The sequence below is a fragment of the Clavispora lusitaniae genome, assembly GCF_014636115.1.
Source record: "Clavispora lusitaniae strain FDAARGOS_655 chromosome Unknown tig00000223_pilon, whole genome shotgun sequence".
Lineage (NCBI taxonomy): Eukaryota > Fungi > Ascomycota > Pichiomycetes > Serinales > Metschnikowiaceae > Clavispora > Clavispora lusitaniae.
The window spans coordinates 679,023-702,346 of record NW_027093981.1 but is presented as its reverse complement, the minus strand read 5'-3'; the positions used below and the strand labels follow the sequence as shown (position 1 = coordinate 702,346).

The window sequence follows — 23,324 nt, the reverse complement described above, 5'->3', positions numbered from 1 at the left end:
ATGCACCTCGCACACCGCTACATACATTATATACTTCTAGGGAATTACTAATAAATGGCTTAACTTGCCCATTGGTACCAGACCAAGACCCTGCTCGATTCTATATAACCACCAATCTCCCGCTACTTTCTTTCTTCTCCTGTACAGAATCCCCAAGAATCCCAGCGCTGACCCCTTCCGTTTTCCATGTCTCGCCCCACAAAACGCCAAAGAGTGTCAACTGCCTGCAACAGATGCCGCAAGCTGAAGATCAAGTGTTCGGGCGACTTTCCGTGCTCCAAATGTGAAAAAATGGGCGTCAAATGCTCCTTTGCCGAAATGCCACTGGAACCAAGCGTACTTGCTTCTTATGTTCCAGCTCCCATTGGAAAACCCAAAGAGGTGAAGGGAAGCCCACAAAGTACAGGAGAACACATTGGAGATAAAAACTACGATCTCATTAGCTGCGTGATTCAGTGGCGTGTCTATGCCCGCAGCCAGCTTCTTCTTCTCCGGGAACTTTGCAAATCCAATCTCGACCAGATCCCCGCCGAAAAGAATCCGGGCTTGAAAGTTCCTCGCATACATAACTACGGGTGGAACATGTCGGGGATCCAGTACTTGGAGAGAAGGCGCCTTCCAGAACGGCCCAGCTTCAACTTCTCCACGTCTTTTGCCGAGCTCATGGACTATTTTTTTGCAGAGGTGAACCCTCTTTTCGAGATCGTTTCTAAAGAAATCCAAGAGTTTTTCCAGACAAAGTTCCACCTGTTCATGCGTGCCTCGGCACATCCTCTGCTAAAGACCAAAAGCGACGTTCATTTGCATTCGGCCACTTTGTATTTGATTTTCGCCATCGCCATACGGTTCACTGAGTTTACGAGACCGCAGGGCCCCCGGAAAAGCCGTTTGGAACTAGAAACAGAATGTTTTCTGTACGCTTACGAGGTGATCGAAACCATTTCAACAGAATACTTCTCGCTCGAGCTCATTCAAGGCTGGTTGCTTGTGAGTTTGTATTTGCGCATTACATATAACCAGAGATCGCTCATGAGAGCATTGGATCTGGCCAATTGCATGGCTCGTACTATGGGCTTGCATCAGAACCGAGTGATGAAAACAAAAGCAGACTCCACAAAACGCAAGGCAATGCATCTTTTTTGGACAGTGTATACATTCGACCAGGTTTTTTCGATTCAACTCGGGAGACCAAGTTTCTGGAGAAACGAAGAAATCACTGTGCCGTTTCCCAATGAAAAAGAAGTATTTTGGACCATGAACAAACCGCCGACTCTCCCTTTTGCCATGTTTAAGATCGGCCTCATTGCACACGATGCACAAAGAACAAAATGGGATGAGGTAGAAGACATACATATTTTGTCTACAGCTGAGAGGTTAGAATCTACATATCAGTGGCTCAAAGCTAACGGGATGATCACAGACGGTAGTTTGTCCTTGGCCGAAAACCAAATTGCGCTTCATTTCTACGATGTTGCCTTCGCCTTCCACAGTCCGATTCTTTTCAACTTTGTCGGTAAAAAATACATTAGCCGGGGTATGAGCATCGATGCCCTCTTAAAATACATGGGCGAAATGCTTTTTTTGGCAGAAAAAAATGTCAAGTGTGGCAAAGACAAAGCCCCGTGGTACAACACGCTTTCTCTCTTGTTCAGTGTGGGCACTTTCTCTCTCATTCTTGTCAACGGCGGCTCTGCCAACCCCAAGCCAAGACAAATGTACATAGCGGCCATCAACATGCTCAAAGGCATTGGATCCTACGAAAACGAAGAAGGTTCTCTGCTTTATCCTATGGCAAACGAATGTGTTTGGGCGCTATCACAAGGCGTGCAAAGCATGAAGATTAGATTTGAGCAAGAAATCGATCTCATGCTGTCAGTGGATCTTGGCGATCACCGCGGATATCTGAACGAACATAACTTTGGCCTTATGGGCCGGTTTCGGGAATATTCTCAGGACGAGTTGCCCAAGCTTGAAGAATATGATACCAATGGAGATTCCCAAGGCGCAAATCTCAACGAGATGGGGAATCTTGCAGAAACTGGAGATTTGGATGTGGATGATATGCTACGGCAATTGACAAGTGGAACATGGCTTGATTCACTTGGCGGCGATCTTTTCGAGGAAAACATGAACTTGGTCTCATGAGGGAAATGTTGAGGGGTTGCGTACGTAAAATATATTCAATAAAATATTGTAAGTGAATGTGATTGCCTGTAAATATTCTATACGATAAGACTAGTGAAAGTGCTAGTGCATTCTAACTTTGCAAAACTTGGGTAAATCGCGCATAATCTCGCATTAGACTATGCATACAGTAATATGGGAAAATTGAACCAATTTTTGAAAACCCTATGCCTCAGCTCTTCAAGTGTCTCATATCTCTCATTTCCTTACAATGCTATTCTTTTGAGTAACGCTTCTTAGAAAATCATATCACCTCACTATGTACTAGTACGAATAAATAAAAGCTTTGTTCTGGAGATCAGTCATGTCATTCCAGACGTCCAGAGCTTCCTTGTCTTCACTGAAGTCAGTGGAAATGTGTCCCTGTCTGGCTTTGTTTCTGAGATAGTAGATACCAGCAATGACCAAGGCCAAACCAAAACTAGCCGCTTGCGTAGCCAACATGGAAATCTTTGCTGGCTGGAAGTATGGTGCATCTTTGACCCGATAGGACTGAGGGCCGGTGATGTTTCCAATAGCAAAGCCAATGCTTATGTAAAGGGAAGTGACACCAATCTTCTTTGTGGAACCTGCCACGTTTGCTGCTGCCCAAGAATAAACAATTGCAAGAGGAGCAGTAATGCAATTGATCATATAGATACCAACCAAAAGACCAGCCTTGTTGGATTTGGGAAGATAGGACATTAGCGCAGCTCCGATGATTGCTGGAATTAGAAGAACACAAATTGCAAGGTATCTTGTAATCCCCTTCATAATGAAATATGTGGATAGACAAGATGACACGATGCTGACAACACCAGAAGGCATATTGAGCAAAGCAGCCTGCTTGGAAGTGAAGCCGAACGACATAATGTCTTTAGACGAGAACGAAGAAATCGTGTTTGAAGAAAAAGATATGGTTGCCGAGATAATCAAGTAGAGCCAGCATTGAGGATCGATGATCATCTCCAAAACTTGCCGAGGCTGGAACTTGTAGCTGTTCACACCAACTTTTCCCTCTGTCAATTTCTCCAAGAGAACGTATTTCTCTTTTGGTGTGAGCTGCTTTGCTGCCAAGGGCTCTGGAGGAATGAAAAATACCACATACAAGCCGCATGATATATTCACAAAACCCACCACCAAAAACAAGATTTTCCACCCTTCGAAGCTGCTTTCCACCAACTGGAAAAGAAAAGATAACAAGCCTCCAATAATCTGGCCCAACCCCAAGCCGGAGTAGAAAATTCCGATTCGAAATGCACCTTGGGCCTTATCGTAAAAGTTTGTGGTTATGAGCACAAGACACGGAATAACGGCCGCTTCAGCGAATCCCAAAATGACTCTTAACGCAAGCATACCATGATAGTTCTTCACTGCTGCGCTACACATTGTAGAAATGCCCCACACCACAACATTGCATCCCAAAACAAGATGAACAGGGAACTTCTGCAAAAGAAAGGCCTGGAAAAACTCGCCAACAATGTAGGCCACGAAGAAGTATGTTGCGAGATCGGAAAACTGGTTTCCCTCAAACTTCAAGTCCTTTGGCATTCCCATGACGTTAGAGTAGTTCAATGTGACCTTGTCAAGAAATTGGAGAGTATACACAAGCAACATAGGTAAGACTAGCATCTTGTCCAATTTTCTCGTTACCTGCTTGATTGTGACATCTTCCGGATGTGCATTAAGATCGAAATTCCTAATGTACTCCAAGTTTTTGTTCTCGTGCACTGCTATGGATGTTGAGCTGCCAATGCTTTTCACTTCTGTCTTCAAGTGGAACTTTTCTTGCTGCATTGCTGTCTGGCTTCCAACCGAACTAAACCATTCGTATTTATAGAGAAACGTTTTTTCTTCAACTTCGGATCTGCATGATGTGCATGCACGATGCATAGATAAGATAGCCGTCGCAATTTGCGAAAGGCGCCGGCAGTCGCAATCACCGGGGCTTTTGATCACGTTGCGAACAGTCTTGCAACTGTCTTTCCGCTTATCTATTTGAAGCAAGAAAATTTCTCCAGACCCAGTTTTTTTCTTTTCCATGACTGTTTCTGAATACATCTTTGTTACCGGAGCCACGGGCTTTATTGGCGCCCATTGCGTTGGCCTTTTGTTGGAGCGGAATTTTAGAGTGAAAGCGCATGCAAGATCCCAAGAAAAGTACCTAAAGCTAAAGGATAGTGTCCCCCAGGAAAAAAGGCATTTGTTGGAGCCTGCGTTTGGCTCCGATATAACCAGCCAAGACGAATTGACCGAACTTATGAAAGGATGCACTGGCGTTCTTCACTTGGCATCACCATTCAATTTTGCAGTAAAAGATTTCGAGCAGGATCTTCTTGTTCCAGCGTTGAAAGGAACAGAAGCAGTGATGAATGCGGCAAACGTAAACTCTTCCATCAAGAGAGTCGTTTTGACGTCTTCTTTTGCCGCCGTTTATGATGCTAGCCAAGGTATTCAGCCTGGAATTGTTCTTACAGAGGACAATTTTAGTCCTTTGACTTGGGCCGATGGAGCCTCTACTACAGACCCTGCCGTTGCTTACAGAGCATCGAAAACAGTGGCAGAAAAGGCTGCTTGGGACTTTATGCTGGAAAACTCTCCATCATTTGATTTGTGTGTACTTTGCCCAACAATGGTGTTTGGTCCTGTTTATTCAACCAGGTTGGTTTCCAGCTTAAGCGAGTTGAACTTTAGTAACCAGATGATCATGTCGCTTTTGAAGTCTTCGATGGCGGAGATTCCTCCAACCAAAAACCCGGTTTGGGTTGATGTCCGTGACTTGGCCGAATATCATGTTGCAGCATTGACAGAAAAGGAAGCGTCCAATCAACGGTTTTTGATTTCGGCCGGCGACTATGATAACCAGGAAATTGCCGATGTGTTAAGAGAAAACTTACCGCATGAGTGTGCTAGTAAAGTTCCGTTGGGCAAACCTGGGGAAAGAATCACCGGAACTCACTATACTACAGATTCGTCCAAAGGTTCGAGAGTGCTTAAGATTCCTTATAGGCAATTGGAGACCAGCGTTCTTGACTTGGCCCACCAGTTGTTGTCTATGAACTAGCCAATCAGTTTGCTTTATAGTTGGTATGAAAATTAACGTATTTTATATTCCTTCCTTTAGTTGTATCATTTATTCAGTTTTTGCTCTATTATCATTTAAAGGGATGAGGAACTATTACCTTTGATTCAATTGATCTTAGTAGTTTTATCCAAATATTATATTCAATATAAAGTATTTGCATATTCCTATACCAGAGCCGCAAGCTCATCGATATGGCTTTTCATGTCATATCCGCAAACCTCTTCAATGGTAAGCTTGTTCAGGTCATCAAGACCAGATGCCTTGGAGCTCCAGCCAATCCTTTCATTAAGATTCTCCCTTGCTCTCAAAGATGCTTGTTGGATTCTTGTCACACGTGGCTTTCTCTCCTTTTCGTAAAGAGCCAACCCCTGCTCAACGGTAAAGTTGAACTTTTTGGAGAAGATGTAACCTAAGGCGCCAGAATCTTCAAATGCGGCACAGGCACCTTGAGATTGATCTGGCATCATTGGATGGCATGCATCTCCCAATAAAGCAACGCCTTTAGAACCATCCGAGCTGGCTTTGTAAAAATATGGAAGTGGCTCATGCACATACAATCTCCATTGCTTGATGTCGTAGCCGCATTTTACAAAAAGCTCCACCAACTTGGGATCCAAGCCGGGAACCGAATCCAAAAGTTGCTGCACCAGAATCTCATTGTGCCATCCGTCTTTCACGTCTTCAGGGTTGGCAGAATAAAAGCAGTAACAAGACACAACATTCTTGTCCGAGCAAGGCGACAAGACAATTTTATTTTTATCCTCACCGCCCCAGAACTCGATGGCTGCGTTTTCCGAAAAGTCAGCGAGTCCCAACTCTTTGACCTTTTTGGTGTCAAACAAAACTCGGATACAAGACGAGTCCTGATTCCGGAATTTGGGGGTAATGCCTAATTGAGGCTTTGTCAACGTTCTTATTCCGTCTGCAGCAATGATTAAATCTGCGGTGGCTTCATTGCCATTTTCAAACTTGACGTGGCCCGTCTCGAAATCCACCTCAACGGCCTTGTGGTTGACAATTAACTCACATGGCACACCTTTGCCTTCCTTGGAGGTGGCATACTTTTTCAAAACGTCGTGGATGTCAACTCTGTGGAAATTGTAGTATGGGAACCCAAACTTGGCCTGATAGTCTCCCAAAGAGTAGACGCCTTGCACCTCTCCGGTTTTCCAATCGTGTCTGATCAAGTCTTTCAAGATGACCGGTTTGGCCTCATATGGGTCCACTGCCCACTCGTGAAGCCACTTTCCTCCGTTGGACGCACAAGAAAGAGACGCTCCGACTTCTCCCGCGTAGTCGTACCGTTCGTAGATTTTCACGATGTGGCCCGCTCTTCTTAAAGCAATTGCAGCAGAAAGCCCGCCAAGGCCGCCGCCTAAAACAATGACATCGAGCTGTTTCCAAGAGGAAGTTGTCATGACTGGAAATGGATAATTTGGAGGGACGAAAGCATGTCGGGAAAGTGGTGATGAGTATATAAGATATGCGTCGGAAAAGGGCGAAAGTGGCCGGCGGGAGTGTCTGCAGGCTTATCAGAACATAACCAAGCCCGGAAATTGGTAGAAGCGGATCTTGGCCCAATTGACGCAATCTCCTTCGTCGTTATCTCGCTCCCAGACGGCATGTAGCAAGTTTTCGAATTCGCCAATGTAGCTGAAGCGCAATTTCTCCTTGATGGACCGGATCCGCGATAAGATGTAATCTCGGTCGGATTTTTCTATGCAAACGACGCCTGCCATAATCAACGGGAACATAAGCCCGCTTTCGATCTCGGTGCTGTTTTCGATGGCTTTGAGCGACCGGAGAATAATCGAGAGGCACGCGGCCACTCGTGAATCCTTGCGATTGTAGCCCTCGCGGATCTGGTGGAGACGTAGAAAAGACGACCATTGTAGTGCCAACCAATACGAGGAAAGAGCCATTTTGTCGGCGTCCACGTTTCCGTCAAACAGAAAGCTCTCCATGTACTCAATGTGCGACGGAGACCAGTTTTGCAACTTCATTTCGATCAAGTTGGCGAGAGCCTCGAACTGCCTTTCGTGCTCGGCCGACTTGTGGCGGTGCGACCGCAAACCGGCCAAGGTGGATATGTTGCCCAAGATCTTGAAAAGCTCGCCCGCTATGCCGTAGCGGAAGCCAAACTTGCAGTTCAAGATGTCCTCCACGTGGTTGCCGTTGTAGTTGGCGTAGGGATTGTTTTTCGACCGGTCTACGTGCGGCGTGGCACATGTGCTCAAGGAGGAAATGTGGTCGAGGTAGCAGAACAACTGGATCGAGAGCGGCAGCACACTGGACACTTTCTTCAAGCCGCCGCGGAGCCGGATGATCTCGGAGCCCTTTTCGAGGGCGCTGCTCCAGAAAAGCGAGTTGCCTTCGAAAATCTCCCGGATCGACACGAGACAAAGGCTGAGAAGCACATTCTCCGTGTCGTGGTAGAAGTCGCTGTTGCGGCCGGCCAAACAGCACTGCGCCATTCCCCTGTACTTGACGGCGTCCCGCATGATCTCGAACTCGGACTTGGGCGAGCTGTTGGCCCGGTGCGAGCTGGCAATGGCTATCACGGGGTACCGGACACGGGAGTCAAAGAGACAGAGCGGAATGACGGTGCTCAAAAAACGGGTGGTGGTTTTGTCCACAAACAAGAGCATCGACACGTTGGTGATGAAGTAGCACAAGAGCTCGCCCTCTTTGGCCGGGATTCCGACCGTGCTCAACATACACGATTGCAAGAGCGTGAGTTTCTGTTCCTCGTAGGTGTCAGACTGCGGCGACGACTGGGCGGACTCGTGCGGGTCCTCGAGCAACGAGTCGAGAAACATCTTCTCGGTGGCGCTGAAGAACGTAGACGGCGTGAGGGCGAGGTCGGGTAGGGGAGAGTTTTGGAGATTTGGATTCTGGAGATTAGGATTCTGGAGAGTTGGGTTCTGGAGAGTTGGATTCTGACATCTCTGTAGCTGTGTGTCGTTTATCACTCCTTCTTCTTGTAGGTCGTTATTTGGCTCCTTTTCACTCCAACTCTCCTCTCTCTTTCCATTCCGTCCACTCCGGTTCTCCTCTCTATCGTTAGTCCGTCCATCTTCTCTTCCGCTCCTCTCGTACCAGCACAGTCTCTGCCTCCTGGTGCAATTGCCGCATTCCGGCCGCTTTTCGTCGCACTTCTTCTTTTGTTTCCGGCAAGCAACGCATCCGTTCTTGCTGTACTTGCCTCTGGTCAAGGCCCTCTCCGGCCCTCTCGGCCGGCCGTTTTTCTTGAACGTCCGCTCAAACAAACAAGCGGCGCCGTCCTTCTTGCATCGTTCGCACGGGATCTCGCCGCGGCACTCTTCTTTTCGCTTGTGGCACCGGTCGCACGATCTGGCCTTGATCATGAAGAAAAGATGCGCGATAAGATAGCGAATATGCCTGCGTTGATGACTGCGAAACGTTTTGATAAGATGTGATATCAAACAGAGGAATTGACAATGTCCACAATTTTATCACAGAATTTAATTGACAACAGAAAATAAAGTTTTTTCCACGATTGTTCTGGAGTCTGTGGAGGCCCTTGAATTTGAAAACCAACAGTAAGCTAGATCGAACGCTTTTTGATTTTCCATAGATTGGTTCATTTCGTGACAGACTGACTGTTTACTAGTTGCTGTTGTCAGTCCCTTATGGGCCCTATTTCATCAGTATCAGCGGATTGGAGCATGTGAGGAAACTACTACTTTCAGCCCCAGCTCCCTCTCAAGTGCCTGGATAACCTGTGCTAGATAGTGTGAAAACTGGAAAGGCATAAGGAAACCATCTGTTTCGTCTGATACAATCAAGCTCCATAGAGATTCAGTTAGAGGATGTAGAAATACAGAAAGATAGCAATTCATACAGCTTAGCTAACAGCTCCAAAAGCTCCTAGTTAGCCTTTGAATTGACAATTCGTTATCTTCAATTTCAATTCCGGTTTCTCATTTTGAAGAGTCTATAGTTCTATCTATTTGTCCAGTTTGTCTAAGTCTGATGTCTTTGTTATCCATGGTATTTAGTGTAGAATTATGGTTTTACTCGCCCTTCTTCTTTCTCTTGCAGATACTCTACTCACCCGAAGATGCACTTCAAACTGAGTCAAACAGGCAGATAATACAATGTTTACAGCTCAATCTATTTCCTGGATTCCATACAAACCTTGTCACAGTCCAAGTACAGTCGAACAACAAGTATCCAATCGTGTTATTTGTGACATTATCATCTTTCCAGCCAATAGTCCTCATTCCAGCCAGTATCGGTGGTCTAATCGGCTCTAAGACGATGTCCTATGGTTGAGAAGTTGGTATATGTCAGGTGTTCCGTATCAGTCTTTGGATCTGCGTCTTTTCACTAGTCATTTTATCAGGCTCGTGGAAGAATCTAAACGTATTTTAGGATCTTCGTGACTCAGAGTCTTTTCATTCCAGATTTCCAGGCTCTACAAATTCTATACGAAGGACACTTTTTAAACCGCTCTTCTACGAAGGAGTATCATGCACGTTCGTGAACTTCGAGGCGTCTTTCATGCAGCTAATCATCTTACGTACAGCATGGGCGAAACACGAATTCACACGTGTAATGACATTTAGCTTACAAAACTCATCTATTTATGCATTCTCCAAAGTCATACATTCCGTATAGCACAATATCTGGTCCTGGTATAGTAGGCCTATGACTCAAAAAAACATTGTCACGCAAGATCACGCATAAAAAATACATTGTCAGTGCATATGCATCCTCGTCCTACATTAAACAATGCATGTGGATAATAGTAAATTTTTAAAAGGCGATTTCAGCTGCGCTTTTGCATGAATTACTCTATCTGGAAAAAATTTACATTGGTTGAGTTTTAGCACTTCAATATACGCCACACTAAACTTCATTCTAGCCACATCTTTGTGCTTCACAACCACAAAGTTCCGTTTCAGCTCATAAAACGTTTTAATACTAAGTAGTTACTGCCCCCATCTTATTAAATGCTGTTGTGTCAAGTCTCTTGTTTAAAGCTCTCGCCGCATGTGTGTCATTCTCCACATCAGCCTTAAGACGTTTGCTAGGGAAACCTATCAAAGAAATAATCCCTTCCTGAAACTTGCGTCTCTAGCTGACCAATGAAGACGCTGTTACACATTCCAGCATCACACCCAAACAGAACATAGAAATATCAAAGGGGCACACAACACCAGTCTTGTAATCAGGATAATCAACTCTTCGATTCGTAGTAGTTAGTGTACCCCAGAATACCAAATTCATAGACTGTAGCCTTTCTCATACAGTTAGGATTGCTAATAGCATCAATATTGGACGAGTCAGTAACAACGCAGAATTCAAGATTTGAATAGGCTAGAAGAATGGGTATCAAAGAGAACATGCTGTCGAGTAATAATTGAACGGGTCAAGCTGTGCATTATGGCTTAAAAATGTTTGCTTGAAGAGCCCGTTTTACCCGAAAACTTTTGGTAGCCTCCACCCAGAGAAATCCAAAATATTGGTATTATACTCTCATTCTTTTAGCTTGTTCCCAAAGAAAAAGCAAATTCTTGGTAGCAGTTTCCACTTAATTCTGGAATTTTTTTGTTTTCAAGTCAACACTGTATAGGAGGCGGGCAAAATTTATGAGATCCTACACTTTTTGGGAGAATAAATATGCATTTCCCTTAGCCTCGATACTTAGCTCTATTTTATCTTTTTGTCTACTCCAAGTCTTTCTTGTCGGTTATGAATTCTTTCATCAGCTCTTATAGTCACCAAATGTGTTTGGAACAGCTCACTTTGCTGAAGTTGTTGTAAATTCTACTTTGAAATTTGAACCTGAGGCAATATTGCACGGAATATTTTTCTGTCCAGATGCATTGGCAAGAGGCAGAAATAATGTTGGAAATCATTCATTAATATAGCATATTTCCCCATAACAGTGCCTTTAACAGGCCCGGTAAACATTTTCTCAGCAGACCGTTTGCCTTCAAAAGGCACTGTCTATTTGAATCCTGAAAACTGTTCGAGTTTAAGGTTCTGGTCTGCGTAAATACATACTTACAAAAGCCCGAGATACATATTGTACATAACTAAACCTGTTAACCAATGTAAAAGATATAGAGATAACCGTATTGAAAAAATACACGAATTTAGCTCCAGCACGAGCATGGCCAATTTAAAGAGTAGCACCCATTATTCCACCCGCCGGTATAAGCACCAACACATAAAGTTCTCCAAGCAGTCGAGGTTGGTCCCACAACCAAAGTCCCAAGCCACGCCTCTCCTTTTGACAAAGAAATGCAGTAGCTGTTGCACATCAAGTCTTCTTGTAGCCGTCCAATGACATCCATGATGGCCCCTGAAATAGTCTTTTGGTCTGCTATTGTATTATAATCTCCGCAATTTGCCCAGTACTTCCAGTAAAAACTGTTGGCTTGTCCCAACTTGATACCGCAGTCTTTGCTCTTCAGATGAAGCCAAATGTTGTGTCCTATATCCCAAGCTGAGTAAGGAAGACCAACAGATGTGTCGCTGCACTCACCTGTTCCATCAACCCAGGTCACGTAATTGGCGAGGCTCCGGCTTCCATCTCTCGAAACTTCCATTGTAGGTGTAATAACGTTCCCCATCGGGATGTAAGAAACATTCAACCAGCAGTCAGTTTGGTCGACTTCCCACTGTGGAATCGTGACGTACCTATCAAGATCTATACTTATATACATACTGGTAATGGAGTTTCCGTCTGTATCTTCAAGCACGATGGGAGGAACTGTATCAGAGGCATCCCCAATCATGATAGGAGAGGCAAAGCAAAAGCCAGTTCCCAAGAATGACAAAAACACTAGGGTCAATTTCATCCTTGTGCTGGGACTGAGTGAGAATAATGCAAACTACTTATATCCAGTAACAGGGTTCGGTATGATACAGGACGCACGGTTGTGAAACCTTTTGTACAGTAGTGGCAGCACTATGCACACCTTGGCTTCTTGCTGGTAAACCAGAGATCAATCCATGAGAGTCTCTGAAGGAGACTTCAGACAGAGTGGAACCTTCAATAGAGTCAGAGGTGTTGGACATTTGAGTAGCAAGTGTATTGGGATTGATATATCGGGATGGGGATGATCCTTAGAGAAGAATCCATCCTAGAGGGAAAAATGGTGATCTTATATACTTGAGAGGAGATATGAAGTGTCCTTCGTCTAAGATGATAGGACGGCGTTTAAGAGATGAGTTGGCTGCACCGGCAGGACGTTGCTGTGCACCTGTCGTGCCGTTGCACCTTGCAACCATTGTTTAATGCATGCACTTACTTCACTGTCAGGAATATATCCAATGGTGACAGGAAGATCTAATGCAAATGCATTAGGGTTGCGTCCGCGGTGATATGTATATGTAATGACATCTTACGTACCGTTAGGGCGCCGTGTTGTCATAGGAATTAGTAATAGAGAATTTTAGTTCAGTGTGTATATACCACTGCTAGTTCTCAACACTCCCCTTGAAGGTGAACTTCGGTATCGGTTATAGAAGATCAGTAGGTCTTATACCTGATGCACAGCGTTGACGTAAGGTTGTGAACTGTGGATCTGGTAGTGCCTTAGTAAATATATCTGCACAATTCAATTTTGTGGGAACGTATTGTAGCAGTACAGTTGAGAATTGTACTTGTTGTTTAACAAAGTCAACTCTGCGTCGTATATGCTTTGTTCCTTCTAGTGCGACTTCCAGCTGTACCGTTTTGATAGCTGGTTGATTGTCACAGTATAGTTTTGTGTTGTGTGTTATCTTTATGTCTTCCATTAAGTTCTGTAACCAAACGCATTCCTGAGTGGTAAAGCATAGGGCAAAGAGTTCAGAGTTAACTGTAGAAAGAGCCACAAGAGTTTGTAGTTTAGATCTCCAGCTTACTGGGGATCCACCATAAAGAATAACTGAGCCCGTAGTTGAGCGACTCTTTGTGTCAGTTTCAGAGGCAAGATTAGCATCTGAGTAACATATAAGTTCATCTGGTGAGTTTGGAGTATAGTACAAGCCAAATTTCTTCGTTCCTTTGAGGTACCTTAGAACACGTTTGGCGGCTTCCATGTGTTTCTCCTTAGGTGATGCAAGATAGCGAGACAATTTCAGAACAATATAGTTGATGTCATATCGAACAGTATTGGCAGCATAGAGTAACTTGCCAACAACAGATCGGTATTCGTGTTCATCGCATGTTGCGTCAGAACTGTCTGCTAGATCATCTAGGTTAGTTTTGTTGGCAGGTGTTTTGACGGGATTGCAATCCGCCATACCATATTCAAGTAGAAGATTGTTGATATATTCTTCCATGTTTACTACAATTCCAGTGGATGATACATTCAAGTTCATACCAAGGAATTTACCAGCAACACCAAGATCTTTCATTTGAAAGGCCTGACCTAGATGTATTTTGAGTCGAGTGATTTTCTTAAGATTTGTGCCAATAAGTAGCATATCATCAACATAGAGTGCAATGAAGAGTGATTCATTATTTTCAAAGTTGTAGTAAATGCATGGCTCTTCAACAGATCTTGTAAAGCCAAGAGATCTGAGTGTTTTGTTAATGGTCTGGTTCCAGACCAAGGGAGCTTGTTTTAGACCGTAGATGGACTTATTTAATTTGAGGACATACTCACTTGTTTTGTCCTTGGCGTTCATGGGAACTGCTTTGTATCCTGGAGGTTGTTTCATGTACAACTCTTCCTTGAGAACGCCGTTCAAGAAAGCTGTTTTAACATCCATTTGGTGTACATGCATCTTGTGTTTGCCAGCTATAGCAAGGAGAAGACGTAGACTGGTGTGTTTTATCACAGGGGAAAAGGTTTCCTCATAATCAATTCCTTCCTGTTGAGTATAGCCTTTCGCTACTAGTCTGGCCTTATAGAGACCTTTGTCTTTGATATTGAAAACCCAGCGACAACCTATGGGTTTAACATTTGATGGCAACGGAACAAGTGTAAACGTGCCATTTTCATAGTGTGCTTGCATTTCCAGATTGCAAGCTTCGGTCCAATACTCTCTATCTGCGGCTCTCATTGCCTCAGTATATGAGTTAGGTATTGGTCTTGAGTGATTGAGTTTGTTTTCAGCATATACGGTCGCAGCATATAAGATTGTGGCTGGAGTAGGAATGGGTTCCTTTAGATTTGGTTTATCCACCTTGTTAGCCAGTTGAACTAGGAGAACTAGTTCATGGGGACGCTTCTTCGATTTGGCAGTTTTCACGTATTGTAAGGTAACTGGAAAGGTGAGAGAGCGGTCACTACCCCCCTTGGTGGATAACCGCCTATCTGACGGAAGTGAACCAGTAGCACTCCGAGTACGGTAGTAGGGTTCAGAAGGAGACTTAGTGGGTGGAGACGGGGTGAGCGTCGTGGATGACTTGAGAGAGGATTTCGTGGAAGCAGATTGCTTAGAAGTGGATTTCTTCGTAGTCAGTGGGATGGCAGAAGGGGTCAGCGACTGCGCAGAAGAAGTAGAAGGGATCAGCGACCGCTTCTTCTTAGCCACCTTGCGAGGAGGCATAGGGGAAGACTCTGGGATCAGGAGAGTCGGAGAAGCCGCCGGGACCACGGGCGGCGAATCGGTAATTGGTGTAGTTACAGACAGAGTGGTAGATGGTGTCTGTTCGAGGAAAAGCTCAGAAAGAGCATTAGTATCGTTGTAAATGTCTTGTCCGGAAAGACGTTGAAAGGGTGGCGGGACTTTAATGCCCGGAAGATAAGCCGTAGGGAGGCGGTTGTGATTAACCGGAAGTTTATCGGGGTTAATGGCATATTGGAAAAAAATAGAATTCGTTTGGTCGAAAAATGGCCTGAGCAGAGCCAAATACTTTCATAAGCTCATAGCTGAAGAATCGATGGCCAAGTCGTTGAGAGTCAGGGCCGAGATAGGCACACTCAAGGGAGTTGTGGGCCATCTTGTTGGTACGAATGTCGAGAGGAATCGTGACAAATGCGGTACATCCAAAGGGGTAAAGTTCAGGACGTGTGAGCAGGTCATCGTTGTACCAACGGCGAATGGGTGTCTCATTTAGTAAGTTGACACGAGGTGTCCAGTTAAGGATGAGAGCGGAGTACCGAAGAGCTTCGGACCAGAAAATAGGGGAACATTGCCATGTGTCATTTGTGTACGAACTTTATCTTGAAGGGTGCGATGCATTCGTTCGGCAATGCCATTTTCAGCAGAACTATGAGGATGAGTAGGGCAAAGTTTGATACCTTCGGCCTTGAGAAATTCCGTGAGATTATCATTGAAAATTTCAGAACCATTATCCGACCGAAGTTGTTTCGGATAGTGAGTGGCACGGAGCTCCGTGAAGCTTTGACGAATAAAATCTTGGATCATAGTAGACGTTTCACTTTTGCGAGCTAATGGGATAGCAGTAACGAACCGGGAGAATCGATCGACAATAGTGAGAAAGTACCGGGCATTGTCGTGCGCCTTGGGGTTATCAAAGGGACCGCAAACATCCACATGGATGACTTCAAAGGGGCGAGTAATAGATGTGTGTCCTCGAGATGTCTTCGCAAAGCGATTAACAGTCTTGGAGGTGCAGCACCCACGACATTGGATTAAAGGTACATGAACCACAGATTTGGGTAGATTAAACACTTTCTTAAGGGCTTTAAACTGAGTTTCGCCAGGATGGCCTAAAGTACTATGCCATTGTTGAGAGAGTGCATCTATCTTTCCAGTCGAAGCATCATCGAGTGTATCATAGGACTCGGTTTCTGATCTTGGATCATTCGAGAAAAGGGACTCAGAGTCTGAAGAGTCATCACTAAAGTGATCCTCAGATGATTGAGTAGAGATAATAAGGACACTAGGCAACTTACTAGTAGAAGTGTGCGGAGTGTTCAGGATATCTGAGGGTAAATCCTCAGATTCAAAGGGAAGAATTGTGGCAGGAACATTAATAGTTTCGCTCGTTTCACTGCTCACAACTTGTTGTGTATGTGAATTGATTGCATCTAGGGATGCGTTAGTGAAAATACTGTCACCAGCATCTCTCAATCTATGGGTTGAGAGGATGTTGGGCAAGTACGGGACGTAGTGCACATCAGGAAGGATCAACTGGTGGCCGTCCAATAACTGTATTTTCAAGGTGCCAACTGTGTCAACTGGACGTAGACCGCCATGATTAATCATGCGATTGGTGGAACATACATTACTCGAGAGCGCTTTATCATTCACAGTGTGAATGCTTGATCCAGTGTCTAATATAAAGGTACGGGTGGGATAAACAGAGATATCATCATTGTCGTACACAAGATAGACAGGTGGTGTACCAGAGCTCTTGAACTTGTTCAGTTTCTGGTAGTTTTGCGCGTTAGAGTGCATGTCCGAATTGGTCTTGTAGGGTCCCCGTTTGTGGGTTCCTTGAGTTCCATTGTTGACATAAGTGTGGGCATTCCGGGTTTTACCCATGTTCCGATTATCATCATTTTTGGAGTGTGATCTCCGTGTAGTGTCCTTAGGAGTGGGGCAGAACAGTTTCCTTGTGAGTTCGGTTGTCTTGTACCATCTGCGGATTTGAGTAGACACATCAGTCAGACGCGTCATTGCCAGTTGAACAGACTTAGTAAAGTCCTCAAGTTGTGTCGGATTCAAGAAGGTGACCGAGGTAGTAAGGATCCTGAAAAAGGTTTGCCAAATTAACTCAGGACTAGTGGAAGCAGCGAGGAGATGGTTCAATAGTGGTTGATAATCGCCATGTACTGCTTTTGCACGTAAGATATTGTAGCGTATAGCAATTTTCACGCGATCTTTCACGGTTGCAGAACGTGTAGGGATCGATGAGTGACTGTTCTTCGAGAAGATGACTAATACACTCATGAAACCGTTGTTCAACCGCATTAACTGCCTCATTAATGGACCCAACCAGTCCATTGAATCTAAGTCGGTAATCCTCAAGGGAATACTTGAAGTAGTCCTCTGCAATAGGTACTGCCTTCACGAAGTTAATCTTGAAGCAGTAGTACCATTCTGGGAAGAATACCTCGTCATTAAGATCAAATGGATTAATTTCATTGATTTTAGAGCGGCTCATAACCTGTGAAACCTTTTGTACAGTAGTGGCAGCACTATGCACACCTTGGCTTCTTGCTGGTAAACCAGAGATCAATCCATGAGAGTCTCTGAAGGAGACTTCAGACAGAGTGGAACCTTCAATAGAGTCAGAGGTGTTGGACATTTGAGTAGCAAGTGTATTGGGATTGATATATCGGGATGGGGATGATCCTTAGAGAAGAATCCATCCTAGAGGGAAAAATGGTGATCTTATATACTTGAGAGGAGATATGAAGTGTCCTTCGTCTAAGATGATAGGACGGCGTTTAAGAGATGAGTTGGCTGCACCGGCAGGACGTTGCTGTGCACCTGTCGTGCCGTTGCACCTTGCAACCATTGTTTAATGCATGCACTTACTTCACTGTCAGGAATATATCCAATGGTGACAGGAAGATCTAATGCAAATGCATTAGGGTTGCGTCCGCGGTGATATGTATATGTAATGACATCTTACGTACCGTTAGGGCGCCGTGTTGTCATAGGAATTAGTAATAGAGAATTTTAGTTCAGTGTGTATATACCACTGCTAGTTCTCAACAACGGTCTATTACAGTGTCTGACAGGAAGTGTTAATGGAGATCCTTTTGCGCTTTAAATTACTCACGTCTTTTTTAAAGGGCAACAAAGTAAAAGCATAAATGATATAACATCCATTTTGCTTTTGTAGCGCCACTTGTTTTTCTTGATCTCTTGCTAATTGCTCAAACAGTTTTCGTAGTGACTGCTTCCGTATTCGCGAAGCTGCATGCATCTCGCATTTTCTTGCTTACGAATACCTAAATCGTGCAGCGCCTATTTCAATTACAAGCACGTTTACACCGTTAGAAGTGCGGCATTTTTATATGCAAAGGATACGGGGAAGTCCTCCACGGATGCATATAACCTGTTCTTGCCCTTTGAACGCTGCGCCTCAGTCAATGTAGTGCCATTCAAGAAATACTTCTTAAAGCGGCTGATGCATGACGCAAAGCTGTACATCAACTCGCATGCATACCAATCAGATCTCGTTTCCTTATGAATGGACTACACATTAAAAACAGTATTGTCTCTTCAAAAATGAAGGAAATTAAAATAGTGTTGTTTGCTAATGGCTTGTTCACCTAGCTTTCCGAGAAGAATGAGGCAACTCCGTTTCTACAATTTTCGTATTTTTTCCCATTCTTGTCGTTGCTGACTTTCCTCGAATCAGCATCCAGATTGAAAGTTTAGTTATCATGTGCGGTGCCATTGAATAATGGGACTCATTTTTAATGACGTGAATCTATTCTGTTGACGTGAAGGTCTGGTTTGGAGGCAATATCTGTATCTGCATGCCATTTTTGGACTGGAATATGTGCACTGTTCCATTGAAATACTGTACATTGTAGTTCGTCCGATACTTTTGCCCGGATGGAAAATTCTTTTCGAATGATGTGGACTAATAAGCCGCATCGTAGTGAAAATGGCTTCAAGGCGGCTCTTTGGTTGTTCTTCTTTTCTTATTTGGTCTCGATTTTTCTTTCTTTTACTTTGCTTCTCTTCATGCATTTATTATTCCCCTATGATCAAAATTGACAAGGCTTTGAATGTAACTGTTTCCTTTCTGGTGCGAAGCCTTTACTTTTAGGGGTTAGCTGCTGAAACAAGAAATGTCTTGATGCTTATTCTGTCGTGTATGTGCTTTTGGAAAGACGGGGTGAATTTAAAATGTACATAAAACATAAGTAGACGGTCAAGTTAAACAAAGACTCGTTCTACGCTCTCAGAAGGAAAGTTAATCTATATTCAATTACTGTTTTTGGATATTATTGATTCCGTAATTCAGAAAACAATACCAGGGCACAAATCCCGCGTAATCTTCTGCAATTATCAAAATTTTGATTGATTGTACGATTCGTTATATCGACTTTTTTCTAGTTCTTTTCGGTATGCCCTTCGACATCCTTTAATTTCTAAATTTTGATTTGAGCGAATCAAAGGTAGTCCCTCTGCCTTAGATATGGAAGAAGATCAACATAACTATCCAAATCGACATGTCAACAATGTTTTGAACTGAAAGACCCAAATGAGACATACCAAGAGCCATATTATAACCGAGAAAAAGGAGAAAGTGACGATTTACTCTCAAGAAGGTTAAGAGAATGCCAACACTTTTAACTATTGCCAATGAGCAATAAATCCTGAATAATTGGCTCAGCTTAAGTGATCAAAGTTATTCAACCGAAATCCTCAATCAATTACGGTTTAACTCAGTGCTATGTCCTGTTGAATGATTAAATGGGCTCTACCTTGTAGATGGAAGAAAAAAACATGAAAAACGAAAGACCATTTTTATCACTAAGAGTCCACGTTTTACAAAAATGTAGGATATTTTCTGAGAAATACTCAGCTTTGTTTTCTTCTGTTGAAACACCCAGTAAGAAGTATAGAATACTGAATTATGAAATACAGAGGCTATGTTACAGAAAATGGGTAGGGTATGGATAGGAGAATCCATATACGATATATCTTGAGCTAATTATCAGTTCTAAGAAATGAATATTGGGTCATTGCTTCTCATTTGAGCTTTAAAGAACAAGTATCAATTCCATTGAATATGATATCCAAAAATGAAGACACCTTATAATGGTTCTGAAGGATAAGTCTTATTTTAACCGGTATCCAGAAGAAGAGAAAAATATAGCTGATATACTAGATACCTGAGGGAATTATTATGACACAAGATCAATAAGAGAGGGTATTAACCTCATGCAGCTTTCAAATGAGCTGGGGTAAATTTTCAAACTACCCTAATAAACATGGACGCAAGCCTTTACTGAATGGGACCATAGTGATTACTTAACAGCCTTAGTATGAAAGATGCAAAGATCACTCTAATTAACCATCAAACGGCAGCCTTCTCTACTTTACCCGTGTTGTATATCAATGCGTCATAGTATTGATGTAATCTACATAACTATCCGCTACAAGTACGTTATCAAACGGGTTTGAAGAAGCAAGATTCCCATAACAATCTGCTACTTACTTGTCTTCTTTCTCATCGAAAGCAAAGGCGACGTCGAGTCCAAGGTGATTTTCGACATATCATGGGCATCTAGACAAGCTTGGCGAGACAAAAGCACAGCCCCTGCCGCTCTAGCTTTCACTTGCGAGCAATACCTTTCTGATGCCTCCTCCCACGATATTTCGCCTGCCAAGTAGTGGTCAAGGAGCTCAATCCACTCCGAAACATCTGTGATTCCATGGTTGGCTGCCTCTCCTCTATACATTGTCATGGCATGAGCAGCATCGCCCAAAAGAAGAACTTTCCCATGATTAGAGTCCCATTCAACTTTGGGCCAGTCGGCCAACTTGATTTCCAACAATTTCAGTGGATCGCTGGTGGCACGAGATACCAACGAATAGAGATCCGGATGCAAGCCCTCTGCGTGGCTCAACATAGCGGCCGCCTTCTCTTCGTTGGTGGAAAAGGGCTCGTTTTCGCCGTATTTCCACGACAAGTTGACTTGTGCGTAATACAAATCGTCCGTCTTCGTATAATCGGGCGTGGAAAGGACGGAGAACCAGAAAAATGTCTCATTTGTGGGGACAGTGCCCTGGAACAAAAGCGGATCGAATCTCTGGGCGATGTCCTCAGCCTCTTTTCCGTTCATTTCCACTTTGGCGCCGCAGAACCGAATCGGCAAGTAATTGAGCACTCCGTCGTCCCCGCAAATGATCTTTCGGGTGGCAGAGTTGGATCCCTCGCATCCCAAAAGCACATCGCCAACAAAAGTCTGGCCAGATGCACATGTCACAGTTACACCCGAGGCCGATTGCGAAATGTCTGTAAGTTTGCAATTCCACTGCACATCGATTCCTTTCAAAAGAGTTCGCCTGATCTGCTCTCTTCTAACACGCAAGCGCTTGGACGGAGGAATGGAAACCACCGTTTCGCCGGTGCTGGCATTGATGTACTTGAAAGTGCCCGAATCGTGGGTGTGGAAGTTTTTCCGGACCTGGGCGTCGTAAATCTCGGCGGCAAGGTCTGCGGGCAACAAGCGAAGAAACCGTTCAAGCGCCCAATGCAACGTAATGGCCCAGCCGGCGTTTTCTCGGAACTGGACGTCTGGATCTCTGTCGAAAATGATGTACTCCACGCCACGGGCTTTGAGAGCTTGTGCAGTCAAGAGGCCAACGATGCCTGCTCCGCTGATGAGAATTTTCTTAGCTTCGACCGTCATGAAGCAATGGAAAACGTATTGCGGAAGTTTTGGAAGGTTTTTGGCGGAATGGGCATTATCTTATAGAGAAGGCCCTGCAGGTTTTCCGCAGATAGACGTGCATGGAGCTTATCGTGCATGCGTCGCAAACCGCGAAAAGCCGCCGGTGGAAAACCGTTTCCTGCTGGAGCGGAATTTGCCCATCTAGTATATAATGGCCCGGCCCCCATACTTGTTGTCGCCACTTCAAAATGACACAATCCCATGAGGCAGTCAACCCGATCCATCCCGATGTTCTTCCAAAGATGGACCCGGTGTTTGTGGAAATGTACAACCGGCACGTGGCCAACATTCCCAACAAGCCCATTGATCTTGTCAAGCTCAGAGCAAATTACTCCAAGATATACTCCTACGGCACAGGAGAGTACCCGGAAATCAAGAACGTCAAGGAGACAACTTTCCCCTCTTTTGACGGCGCCCCGGTCAAGATCAGAATCTACAGGCCCAACGATGTTTCTGAAGACGAAGTTCTTCCGGTCCATATCGATTTCCACGGCGGCGGCGGCGGCTTGGGCGACTTGGAAACGGAGAAGCATATTCTCTGCCACTACGTGAGCCTGGCCCGCATTGCCGTGGTGGATGTGGATTACCGCTTGGTTCCCGACTACGAGTATCCGACCTACATCAAAGACTGCTTTTGGGCGTTGAAGTATGTGCACGAGAACAGTGCTGCTTTGAAGTTCAACAAAGAATCCATTTCGATCGGCGGCGTTTCCGTGGGCGGGAACATTGCCTTTATTGTGTCGCATCTTGCCCGAGACGCAAAGATTCCGCTTGTTCTCTGTTTGGCCGGAACACCGCAAGTGGCAGATGTCGAGAGCTGTGAAACGGCGCAGGACTCGCCTTTTGGCTCGGTGAGAGAGTTCGAGTTTGCGCCCACGTTGAACTGGGCCCGCATCAAGTACTTTGACAAGCTCAAGTGGGACACTTTTCCGCAAGATAAGGCGGAGAGAGAACAGAAAATGGCCGAGGTGGGCTGGTTCAAGGACGTTTTCCAGGCCCCCAGCTTCGCCAACTTGCCGAAAACCGTCGTTATCACCGCTGGCTGTGATCCCATGAGAGACGAGGGCGAGGCTTATGCCTGCAAACTCTTGACCAACGGAAACGAAGTTGTCTTCAAGAGATATCCCGGTGTCCCACATCCGTTTATGCACATGGACAGTTATCTTTGGCAGGCAAGCGACTACATCAAGTTCACGGCATTTGAGTTGGCGTTGGCGCATGGCACGGTGAAAGGATTTGGCAAGAAGTAGGAATATATTTGTCCAGAGCATCAACCTTGAGTCTTTTATTCATACGAAATATATGAGCAATTCAACCGCAATCAATGTAGGTATTCTTGGACATTTACTGTTCCCATATTTGTGGAAATACAAAACAAGTTTAATAACATAGACTCAAGTTCGATGCTTCGCTGACTTTGTCCTTTGCTCTCACAGTGAAGTCGTAGAATATTGAGTGATTGACTTCCAAATGATTTTTAAGCAGGAACATATCGGTTCCTTCAAATGTGTCCTCATCTATTTTTGGATGGTACTGAATTTGCCTGTCGAAATCGTAAATCACTCTTCTGAAAGCCTTCGTGGCCTTTGAACGGTCCTTTTAACACTGTACCAACAGTTCGTCGATTGTCTATTGTCGTGAAAGTACTGTATATCAATAATACAGTAGACCATTCTGCAAGCATTATTCACAAACCCAGGCTCATATACTACTGGATAGGACACCCAGTCATAACTCGCAATGGCACAGATAGAGAAATGCAA

At 44.4% G+C, this 23,324-nt stretch overlaps 9 protein-coding genes across 9 annotated transcripts; 3 read left to right on the top strand and 6 right to left on the bottom strand. All coding sequences in view use genetic code 12, as the record gives it.

Annotated features, from left to right (window-relative positions):
• Positions 1–186: 186 nt before the first annotated feature.
• On the top strand, positions 187–2,145 carry FOB63_004649 (transcription factor domain family protein; the record flags this gene model as incomplete). Its single annotated transcript, XM_002614077.2, has 1 exon — positions 187–2,145. One exon carries the CDS (start codon positions 187–189, stop codon positions 2,143–2,145), a length of 1,959 nt encoding a protein of 652 aa, XP_002614123.2.
• A 303-nt stretch (positions 2,146–2,448) lies between these two features.
• On the bottom strand, positions 2,449–4,224 carry FOB63_004648 (Major Facilitator Superfamily protein; the record flags this gene model as incomplete). Its single annotated transcript, XM_002614078.2, has 1 exon — positions 2,449–4,224. The coding sequence occupies one exon, from the start codon at positions 4,222–4,224 to the stop codon at positions 2,449–2,451; it is 1,776 nt and encodes a 591-aa protein (XP_002614124.2).
• On the top strand, positions 4,205–5,227 carry FOB63_004647 (SDR family oxidoreductase; the record flags this gene model as incomplete). Its single annotated transcript, XM_002614079.2, has 1 exon — positions 4,205–5,227. One exon carries the CDS (start codon positions 4,205–4,207, stop codon positions 5,225–5,227), a length of 1,023 nt encoding a protein of 340 aa, XP_002614125.2.
• A 185-nt stretch (positions 5,228–5,412) lies between these two features.
• On the bottom strand, positions 5,413–6,666 carry FOB63_004646 (FAD binding domain family protein; the record flags this gene model as incomplete). The annotated part of the gene is made up of 1 exon (XM_002614080.2): positions 5,413–6,666. One exon carries the CDS (start codon positions 6,664–6,666, stop codon positions 5,413–5,415), a length of 1,254 nt encoding a protein of 417 aa, XP_002614126.2.
• Positions 6,667–6,780: 114 nt separating this feature from the next.
• On the bottom strand, positions 6,781–8,616 carry FOB63_004645 (transcription factor domain family protein; the record flags this gene model as incomplete). Its single annotated transcript, XM_002614081.2, has 1 exon — positions 6,781–8,616. The coding sequence occupies one exon, from the start codon at positions 8,614–8,616 to the stop codon at positions 6,781–6,783; it is 1,836 nt and encodes a 611-aa protein (XP_002614127.2).
• A 2,760-nt stretch (positions 8,617–11,376) lies between these two features.
• FOB63_004644 (uncharacterized protein) lies at positions 11,377–12,084 on the bottom strand (the record flags this gene model as incomplete). The annotated part of the gene is made up of 1 exon (XM_002614082.2): positions 11,377–12,084. One exon carries the CDS (start codon positions 12,082–12,084, stop codon positions 11,377–11,379), a length of 708 nt encoding a protein of 235 aa, XP_002614128.2.
• A 664-nt stretch (positions 12,085–12,748) lies between these two features.
• Positions 12,749–17,441, bottom strand: FOB63_004643 (Reverse transcriptase (RNA-dependent DNA polymerase) family protein; the record flags this gene model as incomplete). The annotated part of the gene is made up of 3 exons (XM_066102420.1): positions 12,749–15,076; positions 15,293–17,013; positions 17,072–17,441. 3 exons carry the CDS (start codon positions 17,439–17,441, stop codon positions 12,749–12,751), a joined length of 4,419 nt encoding a protein of 1,472 aa, XP_065958270.1.
• Positions 17,442–20,313: 2,872 nt separating this feature from the next.
• On the bottom strand, positions 20,314–21,519 carry FOB63_004642 (FAD-dependent oxidoreductase; the record flags this gene model as incomplete). The annotated part of the gene is made up of 1 exon (XM_002614083.2): positions 20,314–21,519. The coding sequence occupies one exon, from the start codon at positions 21,517–21,519 to the stop codon at positions 20,314–20,316; it is 1,206 nt and encodes a 401-aa protein (XP_002614129.2).
• Positions 21,520–21,749: 230 nt separating this feature from the next.
• Positions 21,750–22,811, top strand: FOB63_004641 (alpha/beta hydrolase fold family protein; the record flags this gene model as incomplete). The annotated part of the gene is made up of 1 exon (XM_002614084.2): positions 21,750–22,811. One exon carries the CDS (start codon positions 21,750–21,752, stop codon positions 22,809–22,811), a length of 1,062 nt encoding a protein of 353 aa, XP_002614130.2.
• Between the last annotated feature and the right edge of the window lie 513 nt (positions 22,812–23,324).